Source organism: Pezoporus wallicus, unplaced genomic scaffold (assembly GCF_028554395.1).
Source record: "Pezoporus wallicus isolate ANWC-B61680 ecotype Strahan unplaced genomic scaffold, APGP_CSIRO_Pwel_v1 scaffold_6446, whole genome shotgun sequence".
In the NCBI taxonomy this organism is placed as follows: Eukaryota; Metazoa; Chordata; class Aves; order Psittaciformes; family Psittacidae; genus Pezoporus; species Pezoporus wallicus.
In genome coordinates this window covers 2950522-2966643 of record NW_026636264.1, presented here as the reverse complement: position 1 = coordinate 2966643, position 16122 = coordinate 2950522, and the positions used below count along the sequence as shown (strand labels likewise).

General features: G+C 40.6%; 1 protein-coding gene across 4 annotated transcripts in view; it reads right to left on the bottom strand.

Annotated features, from left to right (window-relative positions):
• The window catches only part of CRYL1 (crystallin lambda 1), a 66680-nt gene that overhangs the window by 26851 nt on the left and 23707 nt on the right, over nt 1–16122 (bottom strand). For all 4 annotated transcript variants that reach the window (XM_057399658.1, XM_057399657.1, XM_057399659.1 and 1 more), the window contains 2 exons: nt 9443–9604; nt 5197–5391 (listed from right to left, as the gene is read on the bottom strand). In XM_057399658.1, the coding sequence (XP_057255641.1) occupies nt 5197–5391; nt 9443–9604 (357 nt within the window). The remainder of the gene's footprint in view (nt 1–5196; nt 5392–9442; nt 9605–16122) is intronic.

Here is a 16122-nt window from a genome sequence, read left to right as displayed (position 1 = left end):
CCCCTTGACAGCTTGATGGCATCAGGGTACACTGTGCACCGGTATCTACTAGAGCCTTATACTTCTGTGGGACTGATGTGCCAGGCCATCTGATCCACACAGCCCAGTAAATCCGATTGTCCCCTACCTCCACCTGGCTGGAGGCAGGGCCCCTCTAATGGTCGTCACAGCATTGGACACTTAAGTCGTGTTGAAAGGGATTATTCTTCGTTATCACAGGAGCTGGAGTAAAATCAGCTCTTCCACTCCATCTGGGAAACTGCTCACCAGAGACTGAAGCCGTAGCTCTCATGGGACGATCAGTCTTGGCCCTTGCTCCCCTCTTCAGTTCACTCACCCGTTCCTCCAAAGCTGAAGTAGGTTTTCCATCCCACTTTGTCATGTCTTCTCCGTGATCCAGCAGGTAAAACCATAGGGTACCCCGTGGCGTATATCTTCTGTATCTCCTCTCTTGAATAATAGGACGTCTTTTGTTAATAGCTGAGACGTGTGTTGGTACACGTGAGGAGCTGGATAAATCAGATACATCGTCCCTCAATTTGTCGAGGTCCTGGGACAGTTTTTTCACAGCTGAGATGATGGAAGGAGTGAGATTGTCTTCGAACTCTCGGAGTTTATGAACCATTTCATCCACTGTTAGTGGTACTATGTCATTCCAGGTCACTGTTGCCAATGAATGGGCATATGATGACGGTGCATTCCGTGTAAGTTTTCGCCACATGGGTCGTGTACATTCAACTTCATCTGGATCTATAGGTGTATCCCCGTTATTCGGCTTGATGTAGATCATCTCTACGATGTAGATCATCTCTACGATGGCCGATTCCCTCAGAGACTGGATGCCTTTGTCTATAGTAGTCCACTTGGCCGAACGACTCGTAACATCGTCCTTGTACGGAAACCTTTCTTTCACAGCTGCCAAGAGCCTCCTCCAAAGGCTGAGGGACTTTTTCTCTCTTGCAATTGCTTTGTCAATTCCCCCTTCTCTAGCAAGTGATCCCAGCTGCTTGGCTTCTGTACCTTCTAGTTCGTGACCATCGGCCCCATTGTCCCAGCATCGGAGTAACCAGGTGATGATGTGCTCCCCTGGTTGACGGGTAAAATCTTTTCGCATATTCCGCAGCTCGGTTGAGGTTCGAGGTCGAGAAGTTACCTCTTCTTCTTCTTCTTCGTCATGTGATGATGACTCCTGATCAGATTCTGGACCGGGTGGTGAATTCATTGGTTCTTCATCTTGCTTCACCCTTTTTGCCTCCTTTTTGCTTGTTCTCTTGCGTACAGGGGCAACTGATATTGGTACGAATTGGTCCTCTGGTTTGGCTGCAGTGATTATCACTGTGGTTTGAGTAGCGACTGTACTTGTTGCTGGGGGTGGTGTAGCTACCGTGCTTGGAGCTGGGGTAACCGCGCTGTCTGTTGCAGTTGAAGTTTGAGCAGCTGCTGTACTTGCCACTGGGGTAGCTGCGCAGTTCATTGCAGCCAAAGTTTGAGTAGCGACTGTCGCTTTGCCCTCAAATCCGCCGATATTCTTTTCCTTTTGAAGGTGCTGGATAGTGTTGAACAAGGCCCTGTAAGCATAGGCCAAGCCCCAGCACGTTGCCGTGATTTGTCCATCTCTGGTATGGCCAGAATGACCACACACCTCATTTAAGTGTTTTACTAATTCTTCTGGATTTTGCAGTTGTTCGGTAGTGAAATTCCAAAATACTGGAGGGGCCCACTGACCTAGATACTTGCCCATACTATCCCACACACCCTGCCACTCATGGCTGTCCAGCCTCTGGGAAAATCTCTCGGTCCTCCTACATCATCTTTTGACCCCAGACAAGACCCAAACCTGAATCTGCTTAACTCTTGAAATCAGTAGTGGGCAAAACACACTCTGTATGCGTGTTAGCATGGTGATTCCCATCACCATCAGTAAACAAGTCTCAACAGCATTAAAAGGCCATTTAAAAAATTCAAAACTCTCAAATGTAAATGGTCTGGGGGGACGACTAGGAGGGTAAAAGGATGTCTCCTTCACAGGTTGAGCACCTGAGAAGGAGAAAAAAGATGTGTAATTGCTAAGCACCTCCATCATATACCTCCCAAAGTATACTTGAGAGCCAGTAAATCAGCATTGTGACGAGTGACTATCAATCCAGTCAGATCTGTTCTTATCTCAACCCCTCGTGCCCCACGTTGGGCGCCAAAAAGAACTGTCGTGGTTTAAACCCAGTCAGGTAACTTGTTCACTCACTCCCAGTGAGTGGTGCCGAGCTGACAACAATCAAGGTCCGTGTCCGTCTCCCCCCCCCCCGCACCGGGGCTCTCCCCTTCCCCGCTCCCGGAGGAACGGGGAGGAGGATCGAGAGAGTGCAACTCCTACGGGTTGAGACAAGAACAGTCCAGCAACAAATCACCACCGCTACTATCAGCTAAAACAATGATAAGGGAAAATAACAAGGGAAGAGAATACGATACCACCGGCCAAGAAAACGAGTTCCACCCGGAAGCTCCTGTCCTTCCGGGTAACTCCCAGTTACCCCCCACCCCGGGCATGACGTGCTGTGGTATGGAATACCTCCCCGGCTAGCCCGGGTCAGGCGCCCCGTCTCTGCTTCCTCACAGCTTCCCCTCCTCCCTGGCAGAGCATGAGCCTCACAGAGTCCTTGGTCAGGGTAAACATCACTTAGCAACAACCGACAACATCGGCTTCACCAACGCTGTTCTCAAACTAGAAGTCAAAACACAGCACTGCACCAGTTAACACAAAGGAAAAAAACATGACTGCTACTGCTGAACCCAGGACATAGTCTTTGAGACCTGGACAGCTAGAGGTCACTTCCACATGGTGGTCTTCTGACATGAATGTGTCTAAATGTTCCCTGAACCTGTTCGTATTTTTAGCATCTATTGTTTCTGTAACAGCAACTTCCACAATTCAGTTCAGAGACATGAAAGAATCCTACTAGATTTCTGAACCATTATTTCCCTGGATACCTGTGCTGACTAAAGATGTCGTATTAACATGCCTACATATTATCAGACCTACTGGTCCACAGTTTCCCAATTACTCTTTGAACAATTTTAAAAGAACTAAGGTATAAAAGCTAATTTCCATTTCTGCAGTATTATACTAGTTGGTGTGTAAAAACAGTGCTTAATTCAGTCTTTCATCAACTTCATATTTGTTTGGGGATTTTCAGAAAAGTTCAATTTCTCCTCCACCATTATCCTTCTGCCATTACTAATTTACTTTTTCCTCCTCCAAAAACCTTGTTCTTAGCATGACTTATTCTACTTCTTTGACAGATCACTTCCTTTCAAGGAAAGGTTACAGTGTGGGAACCTCCTTAATAGTGAACGCTGCAGTTCAGACAGCTTTTTCCTCATGAACTTACCTTCCTTGTTCACATTATTACTATCAAAAAAATCTTTTTTTTTTTTTCATCAGTGCTATTACTGTTTCAAAAGTAATCTGGAGGTTACTATCCTTTCTATCTTGTGTCTACAGCATTCTGAAGGGGTTTTTCTATGGTTTACTTAAGAATTCGTATTAACTTTCTTAATAACAATTTTTTTTATTATTATTTAAAGAAACATGTCCAGTAGATGTTCAGTTCCTGCCTAACAACACTGGTTTACTTACTGAGAGCAGCCCTGAGGAGAAACACTTAAGAGTGTTGGTTGCTGACAAGCTCAACATAAGCCGGCAGTGTGTGCCTGCAGCCCAGAAATCCAACCTTATGCTGAGTTGCAACAGAAGAAGCGTGACCAGTAGGTCAAGGGAGCTGATTCTTCCCCTCTATTCCACTCTGGTGATGCTCCACTTAGAGTACTGTGTTCATCTCTGGGCCCCAAGACAAGAGGGACATGGACCTGTTGGGGGGAGTCCAGAGAAGGCTATGAAGATGACCAGAGGGCTGGAGACCATAAAGACAGACTGAGAAAGCTGGTCTTGTTCAGCCTGGAGAAGAGAAGGCTCTGGAGAGAGCTTAGAGAAGCTTTCGGTACCTAAAGGGGGTCTACAAGAAAGCTGGAGAGGGACTTTTTCCTCAGTGGAATACAGCGATAGGACAGGGGAGCTTTAAATGGCTTTAAGATGGAAGAGCAGATTTAGATTAGATATTGGGAAAAAATTATTTACTGTGAGGGTGATGAGACACTGGAGCCAGCTGCCCAGAGGAGCTGTGGCTGCCTCATTCCTGGAAGTGTTCAAGGTCAGGCTGGATGGGGCTTTTAGCAACCTCATCCAGTTGAAGGCGCCTCTGCCTATGGCAGAGGCTTGGAACTAGATGATGCTTTTAAGTTCTTTCCAACTCACACTACTCTATGATTCTACAGTTATTATTTACCACCTCCTTTATATTGTTGCATTGTGTTGCTACTGGAAGCTGACAGGCAAGCGAAATCAGTTCAGCAACTATGTTCAGATACTGCTTTGAAAATAAAAGTTGCTTTTTTTATCGTATGTTAGTAGTACCTTAGTTTTAAGATCTTTACCAATACTTGTGTGCCTGGCTGTTCAAACAGCTTGAAAAATGAAAACACTCTCTGTGACAAAAAAAAGTAAGCCCCACTCAAGCCCAGTTGAATCTCTTCTCGGCAGAATAGCAACTGACTCATAATTCAGCTCTTCCTGATGAAAGATCAGACTCTGCAGCACAGAACAGGTAACTGTGGGAAAAGCTGAAGTGGCACACACAAATAATTCTCAGCTAGGGCAGGAGGAGAAATCTATCTTCACTGCAAGTATCAAACAGCTGTTGAACTTCTGAGTGCAACTACCGAAAGGCTAAAGAAAAAATCATTTTAAAACATTATTTTCATAATGACTGTAGAGTAGGCCATGAACATTCAGAGACTAACAGGATATGATGAGACAACCTAGAAAAAAGAAAAATCAGTATTTTGATTTATGTGCTTTTAACATTTTTCTTTGATTGTTCTGAAAATGACAGTATTCTGAGAAGAAAGCTGGATAAAAGATAGTTATTATAGCACTCTGGTTTTGTCAGTCACTGCTATTTGTAATGGATATCACTTCTTCCTGGTTTTAATTTGCATGTTAATATATATTTTGTGTTCATAAGGGACAGTTTAACAAAGATGATACAAACTTATAGGAATTATAAACATACAATCTCACTTGTCACAACTATAACACTGGCAGTGTGTGTCTGTAGAAATGGGAAAAAAAAATATACATACACCCACAAGTCTCCAGGCTTCACTTATCACTGCATACTGGAGCCGATTCAGAGCAAACCCTTCAATTTCTCTGTTCAGTTTGACAGGAGATTGACCAATCTTCTTCATCAGGGCATATGTTCTCTCTGTAGTAGAAGGATCTGTTTCTGGATGAGGAACAATTTCAACCAACGGCACATAATAAGGTGGATTTACCTCAAGAAAAATCACAAAAGAAGAATGTCAACTATCAAGAAATTAACAGAAAGCTAATAAAAAGCACTTTTATAGCTTGCTACTAGCATGGGTATTTTCCATTGAACACAGCCTTATCTTCAGACCCTGAAAGACTTCACCAATCCAATAAAAGCTGGTGTAGTAATTCAAATTAATAATAATAAAAAAATATCTTGCATTAAATCTAACTCTGTTTAACCCCAGCAAAGTTCATGGAGCTACACTATTAGAAGATTTTATATGTGAGTTAAGACAACTCATGTTTTTTCATGTTGTTTCAGGCTGTTTGTTGTTTTAAGACATATGGGCATCACCTATCTTTCCAAATGAAGCAAGGCATTTCCTCTCAGATATTCAGAAACTTTAGAATAAAGTTATTGCTGCTAAACACCATGTGTAAGACGCAATACTTAATAGATAAGCTGTTACTAGCCCAAGCCTGTAAGTATATGCTAAACAGTAACTGATATTGCATAAAACCCCCATACTTTGAAAAAAATTACAGGTTATCTTCAAACACTGTACTACTTTTATTCCCTAAATGTAATTTCTCATCAAGTCAAGACCTTTGTGTAACGTATTTTTGAAGCAATAAACAAAAAATTCTAAAAAATATACCAGAAACAGCTAAGAGTTCTCAGTTCATAGTGTTTTGGGCAGTAACACTGCCTGCATGCTCTTTGCAAAAGCAGCAGTACTTCAGCCATATTTTTAAGGTGTTAAACTCAGGTCTTGGTCTAGTTTCCATGCAATAAAAGGAGCTAACATATCATAAATCGCTACCATAAATAACCCTGACATTTAAAGGATGGTAATTAAGTACGGATTCATTCACCATGCTTCCATACAGTTAACTGCTCTTAACTGTGCTCATGTAAATGCAAGTACAGGATTTAGTCACAGCAACGAGGAAGCAGTCTTTTCTCTCTGGTGTCCTTTCATTTCAGTACTTACATGGTTCCCTTTACTGTAAGGTCTGACCAGTGCATAACCCGATGTAGGTTACATTTGCTCTAACTACTGATGTAACATACTTCATTCTCTTTAAAGTGCCTTGTGTTCCAACATAACCTTTCTCACATCAGACTCTCGGACAGTGCCACCACCAAATCTGAGAATGGCATGATGGACATCGCTGCAGGTGTGGTGCCAGGCAATTTAGCAAGATCCAAAACACTGCAAGCTCCAAGACATTCTCGTAAGCCTTTTCTAACCCTTAAGTATATCACAGGTTCCAAACAGGACCGGGACAAGTTAATTGCTGAGAGACACTGAGGCTATTATAAATTTCTTCCAAGATTAGCGTTGACAGTGGTCTTATTGAAATATTCTATTTCACAAACTTGGCACAGGGAATATACGGGTGTGTTGTTGAACACACGGAGGAGACTCTGGAAGACAATATTTTAGGAGTGAGGTAACAGATGTTGGTAAAAACTAGGAGTGGTAAAATGTGGGTGAAATTGGGGATGCAGGAAGGTCTCTAAAAATGAGAAGCTCTTCTTCAGGGAGCAGAAGAGCTTACCTTACTTAGAGTAACAAAATGAAAGCTAAGAAAGGATATGACAAAGTAAATACAGAGAAAGAATTAAGCCACACAAAAGCTGACAATAAACATAAAATTATTTAGTTGACTGTTAGTAGGACTGGAACAAAAATTAGGAGACACAAACAACTTTGAGCAGAAGTAGCACAGCTAAAAAGAAATAATCTAACAGATACAGCTTAATACATTTTTAAGGTGATTTGATTAAATGGTTTCCTGTACAGCAAGGGACTTCCCTCAGTGACACACAGTCTCATCCAGCTCCATATTGCTAGTTGTGTGACCTAGCAGGCACACACTGTACATGAGAAACAAACCTCTCTGCAGAAGGCCTCTACACTGCCTGAAAGTGCCTGAAGAGAACAGCTGTACCTACAAGTAGCCTGTGCATTTCTATCTGACAGCTGTGCTATGGGTTTCATTTATTTTTTCTAATTTCTGAACTTACTGCTATGTTAAGCAAAGAGATGAGCTCCTTCTGCCTTTTGATCATTTCATTTAATCTCTCCTCAATATGCTTACCTGTGCTACAGGTTTTACAACTTTAGCTTTTAATTTTTCTGGTACATAAAATTCCACGCTTCTTGTTTTTAGGGTCTTCCAGAGCTGCTTGCTTCCTACAGCCACTACTCTCCTACTGTAACGTTCAAGATGTTAGTAAGGCCATGGTTAAAACAAAAACCACCAAAAACCACCAAAAAAACACCAAAAAACACCAAAAAACACCAAAAGCCAACAATTACTAAAAAGCAAGCATGTTTCCTGACATAACAGATGCAGAAAGGCCCCTGAAAGAGTACACTGCCCTTTGAGTGAAGCTAAGATTACTAAGAAAATAGTCTCAGCTGGATTGCAAAGTAATTTCAGAACAATTACACATTTTAATGCACTCTGACTATGCTTCAGAAAAATACATATATCCTTACAACAGCAATCTAGAAAATGTTTACACAGGGACTCGCTACCTTTCCAGATCTGACACAACCTGGTTTCAGAAGCAGCTCCTATAAAGACTGCAGCTCAAAGTAAACCGGTACAGACCAACTTGGGAAAACAGTAAGAAAGAGTAAGAAACTCAAAGACTGACAGTCAGACAGTAGGCGGAAGCCCAGGAATGGGTTAAAAAAAAATCATAGCTATAGTTACTTAATACAGAAATCTCTAAGAGACATTATCTCTTCTCTCACACTACAGAAAGTTACAACCCTGGAAATAACGAGATAAGGAGCTACTGAATTTTAGACTGGAAAAAGGCTAAACCTAAGCACAGGTGCATACTTTCACGTTTGATTTTTTATTATTATTTTTATTAAAATGAGTTGACAACTAATTATACAGAAAGCAACCATCCTTTTGTTCCTTTTGCTTCCCAGTCACCCCAAGGCCCATAGGTGGTGGTGGAGAGGTGTCAGAAAGGGACTGACCAAATGCTTTGACACTGCAGTGTTAGGCTACAGGTAGCTGTAGAGACATTACAGTAAAGTAGCACTGTAGTTTTATATTCACACTGCCACTCTTCAGCATGGCACTGGAACTGACATTTACTTTACACCCTGAAGGATGCCCTGGACATACAACATGTAGTTACCATATTGCAGACAGCAGAGCAGTACCTTTCTTCAGATACTGCCAGCCTTCATAACAACAGTTCTCTTAAGTGATCTGTCAAACAACAGGCTAACATTAGGCTAAAAAATTCATTAGCTATTGAGTAGTGGAAAACAGAAACAGTAAGAATCCCACTGACCAAGACAAAACGCTTTTCCATATGGAGAAGACACCTGATAAAACTGCTGTCTGGCAGACCCATGTAGACCTCTACAAAGGCTCACAAGTGCCCTTCAGCATTTTGAGGTTCTGCTGCCACCTCTAGTCATGCCAATTTTGCATCAGTGCCCTGGCCAAGCTGGTCACAAAGCACGCAAATTCAGCTCCAAGTACAATTTGCTCCATTTCATCCACTTGCTTTTCCTCTTCTGGTATACTGCTTTTGCATTGGAAGTCTGAAGAAACCAGAGTCAAAAGCTTCCATCTTCTGTTGACATTACCTAACAAGCACATGCAGTTCACTGTCTGGGCCCTCACTGTTCCCTAACAGCAGTTGAAAAAGGATACCAGAAAAGACTAATGATGCCACAAGGATAAAGAATTTATAGGTTTGCTTCAAAACGCAGAATTCCTAAATTTTGGGAGCCAGTTAATGGAGTAACACACAATAATATGATCACAACAGCTTACACAGAACTTATCTTGAGCCAACAATATGAATCATGCATACACCCTCTCAATTTAGAAAATGCTGCTGCTCAATGAATGACCAAACTAAAGCTCCTCTGAAAAGTCAAGTGTCTGAAAACAAATGATGGCAGACAAGCACTCCAAATATCCTTTTACATCTCTCGGTCTGCTTGGAAGAGTTTGGGATGCAGTTTAGCTAAACACCTGTACTACTACTACAAAACTAAAACATGACATCATACTTACAGGATGTGACACAATACACTGCTTAACATGTTTAAGGCCAGTGAATAATTTGCTGGGTAAGAGACAAGAGGTTGAACTGCTCAAAATAGCATTGTCACTGACAATAAGATCTAACTGACTGAAAATCTTCTTTTTCAGTTCCAAGTTTTCCGGAGTACATTCCTGGAATAAAAACAAAAATAAGTATTAGAGGTTTTCTAGTTTAGTAGTATTTTTCCATGTATTCCAGACTTCACTGGTCCCATCATGACACCTAGGAATTCAGCATAAACCACCTATTTTAACTGGCCTAGATATACCTGTGAGCCACCACACAAAAATAATTTCCCACATACAAAGAAATGGAAAGCCCAAGAGTTCACTATAGCAGAAAATGCACCATCACACACCACAGGAGATTTAACACAAAACAAATCATTCTGCTTTGTCTAAAATACAGACTTTTACTCACACACAGAGATAACACAGTATGAAGGAATAAGACCTGGTCTCCATTTTTTCTTTTTTAGGAGAATTTCACAATAGAAGTCAGTGCTCTCTCTCGGACAAGATGGAAGTTAATAAGTATATCTCAAAAGAAAACAAACTTACAACCTCCAGAACTATGGCAAGAGATTCCAAGGCACAGTTCTGGAACCTGCTCTGAAACAACCCTCAGTGGCCCTCATGCTTAAAAAGCTTGAATACCTCCATTCATTTGAACACTGGGAAAGATTTCTGAAGTATAATGCCCACTACCAGAACTTCTCACAAAGTTACTGAGCATGTCCAGCTCTGCAGTACTGTATGAAATTCCACATGTATGAACCAAGAGCCATGATCTACAGTCACCAGAATTTCAAGGTTATCCCCTATTGCTACCTGAAGGAGAACATGCAGAAATCCACCAGTCTGGGAACAAGGACATGGGAGAGTAACCACAGTGAATCCCACAATCAACAGGAAAGACTTCAGTCTATGAGATAAAAAACGGGGAATACAGCCAGCATGTTTCTTGGGTTTTTTTGAAGGGTTTAAGAAAATCCAAACGCATCCAAATTTGTAAAACCTCAGCTTTGCCCATAAAACACACAGAAAATACCTGCTCTTTTGAACTCTAACCTTCTCCCACCTGTCAGTACTTCATTTTGTCCTTCCTGTTATGCTGAACAGCACATGAGGACAGGGAGAAAGCTTATATATTTAATACAATCCAAGAATTTGTATTTAATACCTGCAGCTTCAGACTTTGTGGTAGGAATGCCCAGAGCAGGAGTTTTTAACCAGTAAATGGGTTAAAAGTAATTTGAAGTCTTAAAAAATAAGCAAGTTGCATGGAACATTACTAAAAGTTCTATGATGCAGAGATATACAGGGTCATTTAAGAACTCCAGATGGAGCCCAAAGTTAGAGACAGCCTTATCAAAACAAAATGATACTGTGCTTATAATTCCAGGATCCCTGCTTGTTGGTTAAGTTTAAAAAGTTTCTTTCAGTAAAGCCAAAGATGAAGAGAACGCTGCAGATAGTATTCAAACTAATAAAAGAGTTGCTCTGAATAGGTTTGTGAACTTGAAACTCTAAGCCTCCTCTCACATCAGATGATAATCAAAAAGGCAAACTCAAACCTCGTGGAAACTCAAACCTGCAACGGTTACGTAAGGCTTCTGAATAGGCCATTTGCTTTTACTTTCTCATATAGTGTCACAATTGTATTCAGGTTGTTGGACCAGTGCAATAAAGTTTCTGTCCTCAAGCATGCAATTATTTTCCCAGAGACACCAACTCCCTGAAGAACAGGGGGGAAATTAAGCTCTAAACAATCCATTACACAGGAACCTCACTTGCTGTCAGTCATGGAGCCTGGAGCAGTCTGAAGCTATTCTGTTTACCCTGAGAAAGAGAAGATCAAACAGTAAGCAGATAAGATACGGTTTTAAAGCTACCACAGTCTCTCTCAAAGAATCAGTGCAAAAAGGCTGGCATACACCCCTACGCATTTTAAGTGACACACTATATTTCTGTGCCCTTTTTGTAAAGAAGATCATACTTCTTATTTGCAGTGAACAGTACACTTTTGTACCAAGGCCTAAGCACCTGAACAAGGTTGCTGCTAATGGGATTTCCAATTTAAACTTTATTAGACATCTTTTTTAACAGCCTGATCAGAATATGATAGCTGTTAATTTTTAAAACCCACTTTCTGGGTGAGTTGTACTGACTTAAAGGCTTAAAGGTAATAGGCATTACACTATTCAAGAAACATTCGGAGAATGCATGTCAGCTACTTGACCAACCTATGAACTCTCAAAGAACTACACAAAGATAAACATGTACTAGACTCTCTCCCTAAAGGACAACACTGATACCCAGACAAGGCAACTGAGGTCTAGTTGCCCCTAATTAAAAAGCTGCACTCATATGACACAACCCCATGAATACCAGTACATGCAAATCTGGGGAGTTTCATCTGTTTAAATACAGTGTTCCTGTGTTTTTGCACAGACCATTCCCACTATTCTATTTGCCATCTGTGCTCCCACATGTGTCCACACTCACCTAAATGCACAACTTCATTTACCTATGTTTAAATGCTGACATCTACCCAGGTTTTTCCCATCCATGTTCAGGTATGCCAAGGCAGTAACTCACCTGTACCACCTAGGAAAACAATACCCAAAACACCATCTTGCAAAACACCTTCTCCTTACAATAGCAACAGGAATCAGCACCAAGGCTGCAAATTTATTAGTACTGGAAGGTGAAACAAAGCATGGCTTAGCTGCAATTTTGGGGGTGCTTCTGTAGAACAGCTCCCAGAGTCAAGTGACAGCAATTCCCCTGTTGTAGAATGAGGATATAGCAGCAGCTTTCAGAGCACCAAACTATCTCACAAGATGGACCCAGACTGTCAGCTCTCCTGCAACTGGAACCACATTATGTCCTGCTTTTTGTTGGAATATAAAGATCTTCACAGGGTTAAGAGACAAAGAGTTCTGAATCTCAGAAAAGCAGCTTTTCTAAAAGTTTTGGTGCCTAATCCTTGTATACAAATACTTTCAATATCTTCTGTAGTTATACTCCACTAGGAAAAACTTCCCAGAAAATACTTCAGGCAGAACTGTTTTATTTTCAATCTATCAAGTCACATTAGAATGTCTTATTTCTAAAACAAAGCCTTATTAATACAGATGTTTATAAAGCAGGGACCTGTGGATTTTAAAAAACATTCAGATTATCTATAGAAAGACAGACTAAAAATACCTGAAAAGGAAACTTGGAAATTTAACTACCTGAAGCCTACATTTCAAAGCACTATTACCATAGCTAGAGACTGTACAGTCAAGTACAACTATTCTGCATAATGTTACCACATCCAAATAATAGTAAGATTCTTGCAAAAACCTAGCTGACTTCGAAGAAGTACAGATGCTAAAATGATCTCTCTACAAATTAAACCCTGCAATTTTACAACCAATTCTGTTCCTCCCAATACTACTGGCAAAGTTGAGCTTACTGAAGTTACCAAAGCAAGACTGCACCTATTTGCTCCACTTACGGATGATGCATAGACGGCTGTGTTTCTGTCATTACCACCATTTTATAGCATCCATTAAGTCAAATTGCAATTTAAGCAAAATACTACTAACAATGTTCACTACTATTGTTCATATTTCACTGCTAATTATTATTTCTATTTAGGCTTTTGTATGGACATGCTAGTTTGGTCTTCTGCAAGTCTGAGGTCTGTATTTCTGTTCTTGAGGACCTAAGATGCACCTTTTATTAAGGAAACCAGAGTTTATTTCTTTTGTATTCCATGTCAGACACTGATGTGCATTCTACGCAGTAAACAAGGGTCACACACATGAACCCTGGGAACCATATCCCCTGCAACTAAAAAATGTGACATTTTGACTGAAGAGTCTGTGAGTTCAGCTAGTGAAACAAGCAAAGAAACAAAATGGTATTTTTAATATCAGAACAATTTTTTGTTAACCATTATGATTTAGCTCAACTATCTAAAATGTGTTATGCATTGTATAAGTTTCGTAATTTCACCAAAATTCAAAATTATTACGTATTTCAAATGCAAATAGTTGAGTGCATGTATTTTGGACTTTTCCATCACAGTCCCCTCTCAAAATGGTGAAGTAGTTTTAGATGCTTATTGTGAGACACTTTAAAGATGGATGATATATATATATATACCAGTATACCAGGATATACATGAAGACAAAGTGCCAAATAAAAATGCATCATTTCAAACAGCAAGAATAATGGTGGGAAAACACATTTACTTCAGATTCCTTTTAGAAAATGATGTTAATGTCATCTGAGTGTAAAGGCAGGGACAGCAGTGGGCATGAGACATACACACTCTTTCACATTGCTGTAGGGTTTTGGGATGCAGCACAGGCATGTACACACAGCTGTTACTGAAGAAGTCCCCAGGCTATTGCACACCTTTCAGTGCGGTGTCAGCATTTTGATCAGTTAAAATGAGGAAGATTAAAAGAAAAAAAAAAAAACCCCAAACATAGAAACAACCAAACAGCACAGACTCTGATAATAGTCATGTTACAGCATGACTAGTACTGGAGCCCCCAGCAGCTACGGTCACAGGGAAAGCAGGGGGAGCACCACAGCAGGGGCACTACAGCAGGGACATGAGGTTAAGTGAGATTTAACCCTGAAACACTTGGAGGTGATGCAGAAACACAAACCATATGGGATATACACAAGGGAAAGGAAGCGCATCAGGTTGTTTGCCCCTCTACCCCCTACAGATAATCATTCCACATAGGCGACTACACAACTTCAAGATGGTTTCATGCATATGTCCAAATACCAGCTCTGTAACAAAAATATGTTTGGCAAAAAAAAGATTCCTTGGATGTAAACCAACTGTAGTTAGCCCACTGCCAAGGCTGTGTAGCTTGTTTTGAAGACTTTATTTTGAACCTGAACAAGAACTATCCTGTAGGCCAAGGGTAAGAAAGCAGGGTAAGGACAGGAGCTCCCTTAACTGAAAAGCAGAGTGGAAATCGGATAATAATGACAGGGCACCATTATCATTGTTTGACACAAAAAGGTAGAAAGGTACAGGCTTTCTAAAGAGTAGGTACACATGGAAGTAAAATGCTTAACACAGGAAAGCAGGAATTACATCACATAAGGATTTTAGGAACAGGTTAACCTATTTCTGACAGACAATTGTCTAGGTATGACTGATCTTTCCTTGGGGCAGGGGTTGGACCAAGTAACCTCTGAAGTCCCTTCCAGCCTGATTTTGAATAACTCTAGCATGTAGGGCAGCAAAGGTAAAGAGGAACACTCTGATAAAGGTGAGGTTTTCTTACGTGCTGATCCAGTGAGGAGCACAGGACTAGAGGCATGGGGGGTAACGCAACAACAGACAGACATGGGGTGCGGAGTGATGGAACAGAGACAACACCACCCATACCAGTTCACCTCTGATTCATGGGATTTTAACTTGTTTGTATTTCCATTCAAAATACAGTTTTAAAAGTGTCTTGCAGCAAATCTGTAAATGCCTGGCTTTTAGAACAGTGCTAAGTTCATATTCACAAGAGCTTTAATAGAATTCAAAATCATCAACTAAAGGACAGTAGATAAGTAAGTTACTTCCAACAGTACTTCCAGACTAACCTAATTAAAAAAGAGTAGGGCTTCAAATATAAGGCATTAACTTCTTGGTTGTCTTGAATTTATGAGCAAATACCAGTGTGAAATCTGATGCTTCTTAAATCCTACCTCTTGAGTGACATGAAAGATTGTCTACCACATGATACTGTACAAGTAAATAACACTTTGGTGAGGTGAAATACAGCATTTACATAGAAATATTTTTTACTTCCCTATAGTTCAGAAACATACCCTGTTAAGGAACTGAAGCAATAAAAATATCAAGTTACTGCCATTTTATACTGCTCAGTCTAAATGACTGAATCACAAGTGTGTGTTCAACCATTAGTACAAAATACAAAACAGGATTTAATGAAGTACTAATGAAGTACATTTTCTACAAATCAAACTTGCAGATTTGAAAGTCTTTGGGAGGATTGTGTAGGGTTTTGTTTCTTTTTTTTAAAACACACACAGGAAATGAAGGTAACTTTTACTTCATCTAGTATCAGTATCATGCCATGAAGAGATCCATCTCTTTCCATGATTTTCATGTGCCTTACAAAACTTTCAAAAGACAGACAAGCTGGTCACGCTGCTACAGAAGGGATGATGATCTGTTCTGTTCCCTTAGGGAAGGGCAACAAGATCTCAGATAGGTTGACTGACATTCACCTCCCAACATCCTTTCTCAAAGGATCAGATCTTTTGTTTTCTTCTACTGTAATTCCATTGATCCTGAAAAATAGGGTAAGTGATCTAGGAAAGGCAATGGGAATAGAATACAGCCTAGAAAGGAACACTGAAAGAGAGCCTGAAGCAAGATTAACTGCTGGGCAGGATGGTAATTATGGCAGTGATGACGTCCTGTAACAGGGATCAACACCATATTCAAGTCTATAATGGTACCACCACCAGCTGCTTTATGCACAGGATAGATGCGAAGTGAATGTTAGAAAGTTTGGAAAAACAAAAGACCATTCAGCAGCAGCACCACAGCAGCAACAGTGGAAAGCTGTTTACCCAAACATCATCTTTCAGTTCAACTTAAA